This window comes from Chiloscyllium punctatum, chromosome 30 (genome assembly GCF_047496795.1).
Source record: "Chiloscyllium punctatum isolate Juve2018m chromosome 30, sChiPun1.3, whole genome shotgun sequence".
Lineage (NCBI taxonomy): Eukaryota > Metazoa > Chordata > Chondrichthyes > Orectolobiformes > Hemiscylliidae > Chiloscyllium > Chiloscyllium punctatum.
Genome location: NC_092768.1, coordinates 38,591,337 through 38,606,202, shown reverse-complemented (window position 1 = coordinate 38,606,202; position 14,866 = coordinate 38,591,337). Strand labels below are relative to the sequence as shown.

Genomic DNA, 14,866 nt, shown 5'->3' with positions numbered 1-14,866 from the left:
CCTGTTCAGCCCCCCACTCTGTCGCTCAAACCCTTCCAACATCCTTGTAAATCTTTTCTGAACCCTGTCAAGTTCCACAACATCCTTGCTACAGCAGGGAGACCCGAACCGAACACGGCGCTCCAAGCAGCGGCGAGATTGAATACCAGTTCCTGTGCGTCGACGGCAAAGGGGGCTTTTCCCCAGAATCCCCCAGTGGGCAGTGCCTCCTCCATGGCAGTGGGGGTGGTGTTGGGGAAGGGGCCGCTGTGCTTTATTGGCTCTAACGCACTCAGAGAGATCCTGGGGTCAGGGGTCAAACTCTACCACCCAATGCCCAGGCCTACCAGGTAAGCAGGCTCTTACCATAAAGGCCCCTTTACTGACTGGCACATCATGGTGTACTGCAGGAACTAAGGACATGGTCACCACCCACCAAGGCTGGAGGTCAGGGAGCTGGGGATAGAGGTCAGGGAGCTGGGGATAGAGGTCAGGGAGCCGGGGATAGAGGTCAGGGAGCCGGGGATAGAGGTCAGGGAGCTGGGGATAGAGGTCAGGGAGCTGGGGATAGAGGTCAGGGAGCTGGGGATAGAGGTCAGGGAGCCGGGGATAGAGGTCAGGGAGCCGGGGATAGAGGTCAGGGAGCCGGGGATAGAGGTCAGGGAGCTGGGGATAGAGGTCAGGGAGCTGGGGATAGAGGTCAGGGAGCCGGGGATAGAGGTCAGGGAGCCGGGGATAGAGGTCAGGGAGCTGGGGATAGAGGTCAGGGAGCCGGGGATAGAGGTCAGGGAGCCGGGGATAGAGGTCAGGGAGCTGGGGATAGAGGTCAGGGAGCTGGGGATAGAGGTCAGGGAGCTGGGGATAGAGGTCAGGGAGCCGGGGATAGAGGTCAGGGAGCCGGGGATAGAGGTCAGGGAGCTGGGGACCTTTCTAGCACCGTAATGTTACTGTGAGCAGAACAATCACCTACCTCTCCAGTCCCTCCTCCACAAACTCAAGTCCCTGGCCACCTCCCGTCCCATCTTCTGGTCAACTTCCACTCCATCAAACCTGACATCCCTCAGTCATCTGGGCAGCAGCACAGCTGCCAAACTACAAACATCTCTGACAGGAGACAACAGCTATTGAGACACACACAGATATAGACATACACACAGAGACACACACACACACACACACACACACAGACACAGAGATAGACACACATAGACACACACACACACACAGAGATAGACACATACAGACACACAGATACAGATTTAGACACACAGACACATACAGATAGAGACACACATACAAATTTAGACACATGCACACAAAACAGATGCACACAATATAGACACACTCATACAAATACTATATATAGACACACATATACATACACACAGATATAGACACATACAAATACATGTATAGACGCACAGATATACATACACATACAGATAGATATAGACACTCAGATACACACACATAATCCAAAGGTGTGCAGATCAGGTGAACTGGCCATGCTCAATTGCCCAGAGTGTCCAGGGATGTGTAGGTTAGGTGTATTAGGCAGAGGAATGTATGCAATAGAGTGGGAGAAATGGGTCTGGGTGGGTTACTCTTCAGAGGGTCAGTGTGGACTGGTTGGGCTGAATGGCCTGTGTTTGCACCGTAGGGATTCTGTGGTTCTAGGTACAGGTATGCAGACATACATACACAGAGATGCCCACACAGACATACACACAGAAGATATTCACGTACACAGAGACGCATACACAAGGAGGTACACAGACAGACAGACAGACAGATACACACCCCTGGGCTAATGGACAGCTTTAAGTGAATATGCCACCAGTGAGAATTGAAGAGTGAACTCCCTTTTTGGGGACACAGTTGCCACCCATCGACCACCCCACATCCCCCCCCCCCCCCCCCCCAAGGGTGTGGAAGGCTAACAGGGATAGAGAGAGGGTGCAGAGCTCCATGTTCATTCACCCGGCCACTTGCACACAGAGCTCCACCCCCTCTGTCAGTCCCTGGCTCTGGTCCCTGGAGCAGCGCTGCACTCTAGTGGAGCTGCTGAGGATAGCAGCCTTGGTCCTTGCACAGACCAGATCCCTGGGATCCAGGCAGACTGGCCTGTATCGTCAGCAGAGCTGGAGACCGGCCAATGGTCAGGGGGTGCAAGAAAGGCACATCGATACACAGACACGGGCAGGCGGGAGTGAGGCGCCCAGGAGATGCCAGTCACGGGTCGATTCATAAAAGCAGCCCAACAGCCCACACTCACAAACCCTACCCTTCAAAGATGGCTAAACGGCCACAAACATCACCAAGCTGGCACAGGGAAGGTGGTGAGGGCACTTAGGCAGTTACCCCGCCACATTAAGAAATGGTGGCCTACTCTCTCTCTCTCTCTCTCTGGTCTCACTACCATTCCTTCACCCCCAACCTCTTCACAAAAGATCCTTCCATCCATCCTCTCCCTTCTGACAGTCCAATCCCAGTGGGAGGGGGGGGGGTTAACCTTTTCAGTCCCACACTCTCCTCCCCTCTCGCATTTACAGGGAGCCCCAGGGGAACTGGGGTGGCGGGAGGTTAAACCTGGGTTGCTGCCGTCACACCTTCACAGTTCATGGCGACCCTGTCCCAGGAGTTCCTGCTTGGAATGGGAGCGTTGATGTTCAATCCAAGGGTGAGCTGGAAAGTGGAAGGTCAGCAACGTACATAGACATTATCCGGTGTGAGTGAGAGAGGTACATTGCAGGAGAGTGTGGTACGGTGCCTCACGGAGCCAGAGACCCGGGTTCGATCCCACCCTCGGGGTGATTAACTGTGTGGAGTTTGCACGTTCTCCCCGTGTCTGCGTGGGTTTCCTCCGGGTGCTCCGGCTTCCTCCCACAGTCCAAAGACGGGCAGGGTCAGGGCGGATTGGGGAATGCAGAGGTCGAGTGAGAGGCTGGGGATGTTCTTTGGCGGGCGAGTATGCACCTGATGGGCCGATTGGCCTGCTTCCACACTGAAGGGATTCGACAGAAGTGGCCGTGGGAAGGCAGAGAGAAAGCAAGGCCACTGTGTTCCCCTTTCGGTGTGTTTGGAAGTGGCATAAGCTCAGGGTGATGGGTTTCTGACTCGGGAACCTACCCCAGTCTAACTCAGCCGGCTCTCCTCATGGTCCCTCCATCCAGCCTTGCGTTCCTTCTGCCCTTTTCAAACACCCGTCCAACTCCTCCTCTGGGTGCTCCTGTTACGCCACCACCCTTTACCTCACCCTTTACTAATGCCCTTCAAGAGAGAAGGGAATCATAGATACCTACATCGCCGAAGCAGACCACGCAGCCCCCATTGAGTGCACAGTCAACCTTTGAAGATCATGCCACCTCCCCCCCCCCCCCCAACCGCCCCCCCCCCCCTCCCCAAACTGGAGCGACTGAAGGAGACAGCTCACTCCACCCCCCCCCGCAACCACCTCCCCCCCCCCCCCCACCACCCCCCCCCCCCCCCCACCCCCCAACACTTTCTAAGGGTTGGCCATAAATCCTTGACTTTACCCTCAGAATGCATAAGAGCCACATCCGTGCTGCTTTGAGCAGACACTGGACGTTTGCAACACACAGTCAGCTGGGGGAAAAGGTCGCGTTACAATGGGATTCATTTTTAATGTGCTTGATACCAAAATACATGTCCAAAAACATCACAATGACACTATTTTGTAAAACATGCCGGTAAGTATAATCTGACCCTCAATAACTGAAAACTACCTGCAAATGTGCAAAGACCAGTTGATGTAACAGTTCAATGGAGCAGCGTGTGCAGACAAAACCTCAGTCCATTTCTCCCTAGTCACTTACAAAGCTTCTATCGTAGGCCACTGGCTTGGTATCTGGGCCTGTTGGTCATGTCCAGTCGGGTCCTGGAGTAAAGCTACATGGATTAAACCCCAAAGGATAAAGGATGTCAATGCTCAGTGAAGGAATCTTATTCAGTTCAGACAGGGACAGCATGGGGTTAGATACAGAGTAAAGCTCCCTCTACAATGTCCCCATCAAACACTCCCAGGAGGGACAGCACGGGGTTAGATACAGAGTAAAGCTCACTCTACACTGTTCCCCATCAAACACTCCCAGGGACAGGGACAGCACGGTGTTAGATACAGAGTAAAGCTCCCTCTACACTGTTCCCCATCAAACACTCCCAGGGCAGGGACAGCACGGGGTTAGATACAGAGTAAAGCTCCCTCTACACTGTCCCCCATCAAACACTCCCAGGACAGGGACAGCATGGGGTTAGATACAGAGTAAAGCTCCCTCTACACTGTCCCCCATCAAACACTCCCAGGACAGGGACAGCATGGGGTTAGATACAGAGTAAAGCTCCCTCTACACTGTCCCCCATCAAACACTCCCAGGACAGGGACAGCACGGGGTTATACACAGAGTAAAGCTCCCTCTACACTGTCCCCCATCAAACTCTCCCAGAACAGAGACAGCATGGGGTTAGATACAGGGTAAAGCTCCCTCTACACTGCCCCCCATCAAACACTCCCAGGACAGGACAGCACGGGGTTAGATACAGGGTAAAGCTCCCTCTACACTGCCCCCCATCAAACACTCCCAGAACAGGGACAGCATGGGGTTAGATACAGGGTAAAGCTCCCTCTACACTGTCCCTCATCAAACCCTCCTGGGACAGGTAAAGCACAGCTTAAATACAAAGTAAAGAACTAGATTCTAATCCATTAACGATTCCGGGCCAGCCTGTGAAGCAATGTCAGTTATCGATCCAAACATTCAACCATGTTAACTCACTGCAGTTACCGTTCCCATCAGCGAGCTAGTCCGAGTCCTGACTGGACGCTAAACCCCTTCTCCCCCTCCCCCACAAAGAGTCTGAGCGCCTTCCGCTGGGCCCCATCCTGAGCACGGGATGTGCCAGCCCATGGTCCCATGCTGCAGTCCCTGCTGACTGATGCTGCCTGACGTAGAGGGGAGGGGTGGGGGGTGGGGGGCGGCAGGCTCTGTATCCCATCGGTGCTCACTGCTCCAACATACAGGCAGCTCTGTGGCCACCCGTCCACAGCCTGAATGGCCCTCCGTGCTCTCCCTTAGCGTGGAGAGAGACACACACACACACACACACACAACACTCTGAGCCAGGCTGAGTCTGATGAAACGTCGGTGGCTTTTCCTGCCCTCCCATCTTGTATCTGCAGACTGGCCTCACTTAGCGAGGAATCCTCAGGGAACGCTGAGATGGGTTGGGCGAGTGAGCCGGGCAGGAGTGGGGAGGGAGAGAGAGGGAGGCGTGCGTAGATGAGCGAGGGGAGGGGGACAGATTCGCAGTGTCGGGTGTGTAGATGACGCGTTGGGTAGGCGCGGCGCCCACGCTCCCTGCACTTTGACCCCGCTCTCCCCAGGACCTGCATCTCTGGGACAGGGCACTCCCGTCTGTACCCTGACTGTAGCACAGCCACCGCGCAATCCGCCCAGCGGTGGGTGTCTGGGCAGACTCTGGCTCTGGCTGGGGGATGAGAGGACGGGGAGGGGGAAGCAGCACCCCCCCCCCACCCAGTGTGGGGACAGGGTTGCTCAGGGGAGCTGGTGAGGTGCCTCGAGCATTTCCATGAGGAAGGTGTCGATGGGAGTGTCCCCGATCAGCTTGAAGAAGAACAGGTGCTCCAGGCACTTGAGTCCAATGGAGCGCAGAGCAGGGAGGCGGAGCAGGAGCTTGGCAAACCTGGGGAGGGGGGAGGGGGGAGAGGGGGAAAGGGGACAGGGGGAAAGGGGAGGGGGGGAAGGAGTGGGATACGGGGGAAGGAGCGGGACACAGAGACAGGAGGGAACACCGTCACGGACAATACAGATGCAAGATCATAACCCCATTAATGCACCTTTACCCCCAATAACCCCATTAATGTCTCCTTTACTCTTCTCCATAACCCCATTAATGCCTCCTTTACCCCCAATAACCCCATTAATGTCTCCTTTACTCTTCTCCATAACCCCATTAATGCCTCCTTTACCCCCAATAACCCCATTAATGTCTCCTTTACCCCCAACAACCCCATTAATGCCCCCTTTATGCCCGATAACCCCATTAATGCCTCCTTTACCCCTCCTTCCATAACCCCATTAGCACCGGTTTACCCACCTCAATGCCCCAAAATAACACCTCTTCGCACCCTCTTCTGCCCTTGACACTAACCTCAATGAGCCTTTAGCTCAACCCCTCTTCTCCCCTTCCCTCAGTCGTGCCCTCACCTGCCAAGCTGCTCTGGGTACTTCTGCTTGCAGTAAGACTCGAGTGAAGCGTAAACTTTCTCTCGCAGCATTTCCACCTCCAACGGGTTCGACAGCCCCTTGGCATCTGCAGGGCATGGGGACACTGCGGTTAGGAAACCGGTTGTGGTGGATCGGTGATCCTGCGACGGTCCGGATCCATCTCCCTGCACAGGCGGTGGGCGGGGGGGGAGGGGCTGGCTCGTTGGCGGACAGCACTGGGGCAAACCTGAATGCAGGCCGCAACATCGGCAGTGTACCACTTGAGATGGACTTTGGGAGGAAGCCGACGCAGACGCGGGGAGGATGTGCAAACTCCACACAGACAGGCTGCCCCAGGCTGGAATCGAACCTGGGACCCTGGTGCTGTGAGGCAGCAGTGCTAACCCACTGAGCCACCGTGCTACCCTCAGAGGTGAACATCAACTCATGGAGTCAAGGAACACAATCCATACAGTGTGCTAGTAGGCCATTAAGCCTACTGAGTCCACACCTCGGACAGATTTGTTTTGGATCAGAGAATTTAAATACTCAGTGTGGAAACAGGCCCTTCAGCCCAGCATGTCCACACCGACCCCCTGAAGAGTAACCCACCCAGACCCAGTCCCATACCCTACTAATCTATACAGAGCAATATCAATTAGCCGAATATCAGATTATCTGAAGGAGATCCTGAGGTCCCAATAGAAACATTACGTCAAAGAGCTGATTCAACACTGATCGTGCGTTTTGTTCACGGGTACAATGATTAAAAACAAACTCGGCTCACTGAAACGCTGCCGAGAACAGTCCTGGACACACCAGGCACCATCTCTCAACAACTGACCTCCCCCCCCCCCGCCCCCCCTCTCTCTCTCCGCCCTGGAGTACTACACAGGGGTGTACCTTAAACCATCCCTTAACCAGGGTTATGGTTACACGTCAATGTCAGCGTCTGGGCAGCGTTACAGTTAGGGGTCAGTGTCAGTGTCAGTGTCTAGGCAGGATTAGGGTTAGGGTTGGGGTTAGGGTTAGGGGTCAGTGTCAATGTCTGGGGGGTTAGGGTTGAGGGTCAGTGGCAGTGTCCGGGCAGTATCAGGGTTAGGGGTCCGTGTCAGTGTCTGGGCAGGGTTAAGGTTAGGGTTAAGGTTAGGGTTAAGGTTAGGGTCAAGGTCAGGGTTAGGGTTAGGGTTAGGGTTAGGGGTCAGTATCAAGTGTCTGGGCAGGGTCAGGGTCAGTGTCAGGGGTCAGTGTCAGGGCAGGGTTAGGGTCAGGGGTCAGTATCAGTGTCTGAACAGGGTTAGGGTCAGGGGTCAGTATCAGTGTCTGGGCAGGGTTAGGGTTAGGGTCAGGGGTCAGGGGTCAGGTGTCAGTATCAGTGTCTGAGCAGGGTTCGGTGGGGGGGGCGCGGAGGTCAGGGTCCGTGTGTGGATCGTCCTCCAGACTCTCAGTGCAGCTTTTCCTGACCTTGGTCTCATCTGACCTCCCAGCGCCACTGGCTGATCCCTGGGCGCTGCTGTATTCCTTCCTGCTTCCCACCCTGGGTTGCTGGGGCACCACGAACCTGAGTTGAAGAGGATAATCGCTCGTAGGCAACCGAGCTCAGTCTTGTCCATCTCCATGTCTCTCATCTTGGAGACCAGCTCAGTCAGCACTCTGAGGGGAAGCCGGGGAGGAGGGTGGGTGGGGGGCACAATGTAGAGAAGAGGCTGGTAAACGGCACACATCATACAAAACACACAGTGACAATTAGAACACAAAGCATCATATAACCCAAACTGAGAGTGAATCCCAGGCCAATTCCAGGAGGCATCAGTATTTCGTGTTCAGTGTGAGGTGCAGCAACATCCAGTTATCGTCTGTCCCCACAGTTCAGGCCAGTTTCCAATGTTTAGCTTGTAGGGACAGCATGGGGTGAGATACAGGGTAAAGCTCCCTCTACACTGTCCCCCCCATCAAACACTCCCAGGACAGGGACAGCACAGGGTTAGATACAGAGTAAAGCTCCCTCGACACTGTCCCCATCAAACACTCCCAGGACAGGGACAGCACGGGGTAAGATACAGGGTAAAGCTCTCTCTACACTGTCCCCCATCAAACACTCCCAGGACAGGGACAGCATGGGGTTAGATACAGAGTAAAGCTCCCTCTACACTGTCCCCATCAAACACTCCCAGGACAGGGACAGCACGGGGTTAGATACAGAGTAAAGCTCCCTCTACACTGTCCCCATCAAACACTCCCAGGACCGGGACAGCACGGGGTTAGATACAGAGTAAAGCTCCCTCTACACTGTCCCCATCAAACACTCCCAGGACAGGGACAGCATGGGGTTAGATACAGAGTAAAGCTCCCTCTACACTGCCCCCCATCACACACTCCCAGGACAGGGACATCATGGGGTTAGATACAGAGTAAAGCTCCCTCTACACTGTCCCCCATCAAACACTCCCAGGGCAGGGACAGCACGGGGGTTAGATACAGAGTAAAGCTCCCTCTACACTGTTCCCCATCAAACACTCCCAGGACAGGGACAGGGACAGGGTCAGGTCGAGATGGGCTGCACCGACTGCACTTGTTCTGGGAGCAGGGGGTCAGCAAATCTCCCCCCCCTCCCCACAATAACAAGAAACGCTTTAATTCCAGCCTGAGGTCAGCCACCTTCACCATCCAAACGTCTGGTTTCCCGTACCTGCCGGGTGTGGGGGTGACTCCTCGTGGTGAGGTGGTTGTAGTGGGGTCCAGCCGAGTGAGAGCGCAATGACAGCGGCCCCTACCTCCACCTGGCTCCGGTGTCACTCACCCACCGGCAACAAGCTGCACTCTGCAGTCCCTAACCTACACATTCGCACACTCCGTCCCCATACTCTACGACCACTCCATGCGGTCAAGCCGTGGGCACCGGTGCCACACCCACTCCTACCTGTCGAAGATGGCTCCAACGCCGGCGCTGTGCGCACTGTTACGGTGAACGTGGAGCCCGGTGGCCAGCAGGATGCCATCCCTCACTGTTATTGACCGGTGCGAGAATGAGGCGATCAGGAGCTCATTCCAACCTGGGCAAGACCGGGCACAGGGTCAACAGTCAGTGGGCAGTGTAGGCTGTGGGAAGGGACACACACACACACCCACCCACCCCCATACAAACACACACACCCATCCACACACACACACCCACCCACCCCCATACAAACACACAAACCCATCCATCCATACACACACCCATCCACACACCCACACACCCCCCCCATACAAACACACACACCCATCCACACACACACACCCACCCCCCCCCATACAAACACACACACCCATCCATCCATACACACACCCATCCACACACCCACACACCCCCCCCATACAAACACACACACCCATCCACACACACACACCCACCCCCCCCATACAAACACACACACCCATCCATCCATACACACACCCATCCACACACCCACACACCCCCCCCATACAAACACACACACCCATCCACACACACACACCCACCCCCCCCATACAAACACACACACCCATCCATCCATACACACATCCATCCATACACACACCCACCCCCCCATACAAACACACACACCCATCCACACACACACACCCACCCCCCCCATACAAACACACACACCCATCCATCCATACACACACCCATCCACACACACACACCCCCATACAAACACACACACCCATCCACACACACACACACCCCCATACAAACACACACACCCATCCATCCATACACACACCCATCCACACACCCACCCCCCCCATACAAACACACACACCCATCCATCCATACACACACCCATCCACACACACACACACACCCATACAAACACACACACCCATCCACACACACACACCCCCCCCATACAAACACACACACCCATCCATCCATACACACACCCATCCACACACACACACACACACACACCCATACAAACACACATACCCATCCATCCATACACACACCCATCCACACACACACACACACCCCCCATACAAACACACACACCCATCCATACACCCACCCCCCCATACAAACACACACACCCATCCATCCATACACACACCCATCCACACACACACACACACCCCCCCCATACAAACACACACACCCATCCATCCATACACAGATCCATCCACACACACGCACCCCCCCATACAAACACACACACACACCCATCCACACACACACACACACCCCCCATACAAACACACACACCCATCCATACACCCACCCCCCCATACAAACACACACACCCATCCATCCATACACCCCCCCCATACAAACACACACACCCATCCACACACACACACCCACCCATACAAACACACACACCCATCCATCCATACACACACCCATCCACACACACACACACACCCCATACAAACACACACACCCATCCATCCATACACACACCCATCCACACACACACACACCCCCCCCATACAAACACACACACCCATCCATCCATACACCCAACCATCCATACACCCCCCCCATACAAACACACACACCCATCCATCCATACACACACCCATCCACACACACCCACCCCCCCATACAAACACACACACCCATCCATCCATACACACACCCATCCACACACACACACACCCCCCCATACAAACACACACACCCATCCACACACACACACACACCCCATACAAACACACACACCCATCCATCCATACACACACCCATCCACACACACACCCCCATACAAACACACACACCCATCCATCCATACACACACCCATCCACACACACACACACACCCCCCATACAAACACACACACCCATCCATCCATACACACACCCATCCACACACCGACCCCCCCCATACAAACACACACACCCTTCCACACACACACACACCCCCATACAAACACACACACCCATCCATCCATACACACACCCATCCACACACACACACCCCCATACAAACACACACACCCATCCATCCATACACACACCCATCCACACACACACACACCCCCCATACAAACACACACACCCATCCATCCATACACACACCCACCCACACACACACACCCCCATACAAACACACACACCCATCCATCCATACACACACCCATCCACACACACACACACCCCCCATACAAACACACACACCCATCCATCCATACACACACCCATCCACACACACACCACACCCCCCCATACAAACACACACACCCATCCATCCATACACACATCCATCCATACACACCCCCCCCATACAAACACACACACCCATCCATCCATACACACACCCATCCACACACACACACCCCCATACAAACACACACACCCATCCATCCATACACACACCCATCCACACACACACACACACCCCCCATACAAACACACACACCCATCCATCCATACACACACCCATCCATCCATACACACACCCATCCACACACACACACACCCATCCACACACACACACACCCCATACAAACACACACACCCATCCATCCATACACACACCCATCCACACACACACACACCCCATACAACACACACACCATCCATCACACACACACCCATCCACACACACACACCCCCATACAAACACACACACCTATCCATCCACACACACACCCATCCACACACACACACACCCCCCATACAAACACACACATCCATCCATCCATACACACACCCATCCACACACACACACACACCCCATACAACACACACACCTATCCATCCATACACACACCCATCCACACACACACCCCCCATACAAACACACACACCCATCCATCCATACACACACCCATCCACACACACACCACACCCCCATACAAACACACACACCCATCCATCCATACACACACCCATCCACACACACACACCCCCATACAAACACACACACCTATCCATCCATACACACACCCATCCACACACACACACCCCCATTACAAACACACACACCCATCCATCCATACACACACCCATCCACACACACACACACACCCCCCATACAAACACACACACCCATCCATCCATACACACACCCATCCCATCCATACACACACCCATCCACACACACACACACCCATCCACACACACACACACCCCATACAAACACACACACCCATCCATCCACACACACACCCATCCACACACACACACCCCCCATACAAACACACACACCTATCCATCCACACACACACCCATCCACACACACACACACCCCCCATACAAACACACACACCCATCCATCCATACACACACCCATCCACACACACACACACACCCCATACAAACACACACACCCATCCATCCATACACACACCCATCCACACACACACCCCCATACAAACACACACACCCATCCATCCATACACACACCCATCCACACACACACACACCCCCCATACAAACACACACACCCATCCATCCATACACACACCCATCCACACACCGACCCCCCCATACAAACACACACACCCTTCCACACACACACACCCCCATACAAACACACACACCCATCCATCCATACACACACCCATCCACACACACACACCCCCATACAAACACACACACCCATCCATCCATACACACACCCATCCACACACACACCCACCCCCCATACAAACACACACACCCATCCATCCATACACACACCCACCCACACACACACACCCCCATACAAACACACACACCCATCCATCCATACACACACCCATCCACACACACACACACCCCCCATACAAACACACACACCCATCCATCCATACACACACCCATCCACACACACACACACCCCCCATACAAACACACACACCCATCCATCCATACACACATCCATCCATACACACCCCCCCATACAAACACACACACCCATCCATCCATACACACACCCATCCACACACACACACCCCCATACAAACACACACACCCATCCATCCATACACACACCCATCCACACACACACACACACCCCCCATACAAACACACACACCCATCCATCCATACACACACCCATCCATCCATACACACACCCATCCACACACACACACACCCATCCACACACACACACACCCCATACAAACACACACACCCATCCATCCATACACACACACACACACCCCATACAAACACACACACCCATCCATCCACACACACACCCATCCACACACACACACCCCCATACAAACACACACACCTATCCATCCACACACACACCCATCCACACACACACACACCCCCCATACAAACACACACACCCATCCATCCATACACACACCCATCCACACACACACACACACCCCATACAAACACACACACCTATCCATCCATACACACACCCATCCACACACACACACCCCCCATACAAACACACACACCCATCCATCCATACACACACCCATCCACACACACACCCACCCCCCATACAAACACACACACCCATCCATCCATACACACACCCATCCACACACACACACCCCATACAAACACACACACCTATCCATCCATACACACACCCATCCACACACACACACACCCCCCCCATACAAACACACACACCCATCCATCCATACACACATCCATCCATACACACACACCCCCATACAAACACACACACCCATCCATCCATACACACATCCATCCATACACACACACCCCCATACAAACACACACACCCATCCATCCATACACACACCCATCCACACACACACACACACCCCCATACAAACACACACACCCATCCACCCTACACACACCCACCCACCCACATACACACCCACCCACCCACACATACCCCATACACACACACCTCACATACACACCCCATACACACACCCACCCACACACACACCCCACATACACACCCCATACACACACCCACCCACCCACACACACACCCCATACACACACCCACCCACACACACCCCATACACACCCATCCACACACCCCTTACACACACCCACCCATACACACACAGCCACCCATACACACCCATCCACCCAAACACACCCCATACAAACACCCACCCACCCCCATGCACCCACCCACACCCACACACACCCCCATGCACCCACCCACACCCACACACACCCCCATGCACCCACCCACACCCACCCCCATGCACCCACCCACACACACACCCATGCACCCACCCACACCCACCCCCATGCACCCACCCACACCCACCCCCATGCACCCACACACACCCACCCACACCCACCCCCATGCACCCACCCACACCCACCCCCATGCACCCACCCACACCCACCCACACCCACCCCCCATGCACCCACACACACCCACCCACACCCACCCCCATGCACCCACCCACACCCACCCACACACACCCACCCACACACACCCACCCCCATGCACCCACCCACACCCACACACACACCCCCATGCACCCACCCACCACCCACCCACACCCACCCCCATGCACCCACCCACACCCACACACACACCCCCATGCACCCACCCACCCACACCCACCCCATGCACCCACCCACACCCACCCCCATGCACCCACCCACACCCACACACACACCCCCATGCACCCACACACACACACCCACCCCCATGCACCCACCCACCCACCCCCATGCACCCACCCACCCACACACACCCCCATGCACCCACCCACACACA

General features: G+C 55.0%; 1 protein-coding gene across 1 annotated transcript; it reads right to left on the bottom strand.

The window, feature by feature from the left end:
- Window positions 1-3,598: 3,598 nt before the first annotated feature.
- Window positions 3,599-10,494, bottom strand: LOC140455574 (retinoic acid receptor RXR-beta). Its single transcript, XM_072550494.1, has 5 exons — window positions 10,491-10,494; window positions 9,145-9,277; window positions 7,786-7,877; window positions 6,225-6,330; window positions 3,599-5,700 (listed from the first exon to the last, which is right to left on the bottom strand). The coding sequence occupies exons 1-5, from the start codon at window positions 10,492-10,494 to the stop codon at window positions 5,553-5,555; spliced, it is 483 nt and encodes a 160-aa protein (XP_072406595.1). The 3' UTR covers window positions 3,599-5,552.
- Between the last annotated feature and the right edge of the window lie 4,372 nt (window positions 10,495-14,866).

Bases quoted from the DNA above. Each gene is read 5' to 3' on its own strand.
- LOC140455574 (XM_072550494.1), bottom strand. The intron at 6,331-7,785 runs GTTCGTGGTGCC...CATGCCCTGCAG, and splicing joins GATTATCCTCTTCAACTCAG to ATGCCAAGGGGCTGTCGAAC. The intron at 5,701-6,224 runs GTGAGGGCACGA...CCCCCTCCCCAG, and splicing joins TACCCAGAGCAGCTTGGCAG to GTTTGCCAAGCTCCTGCTCC.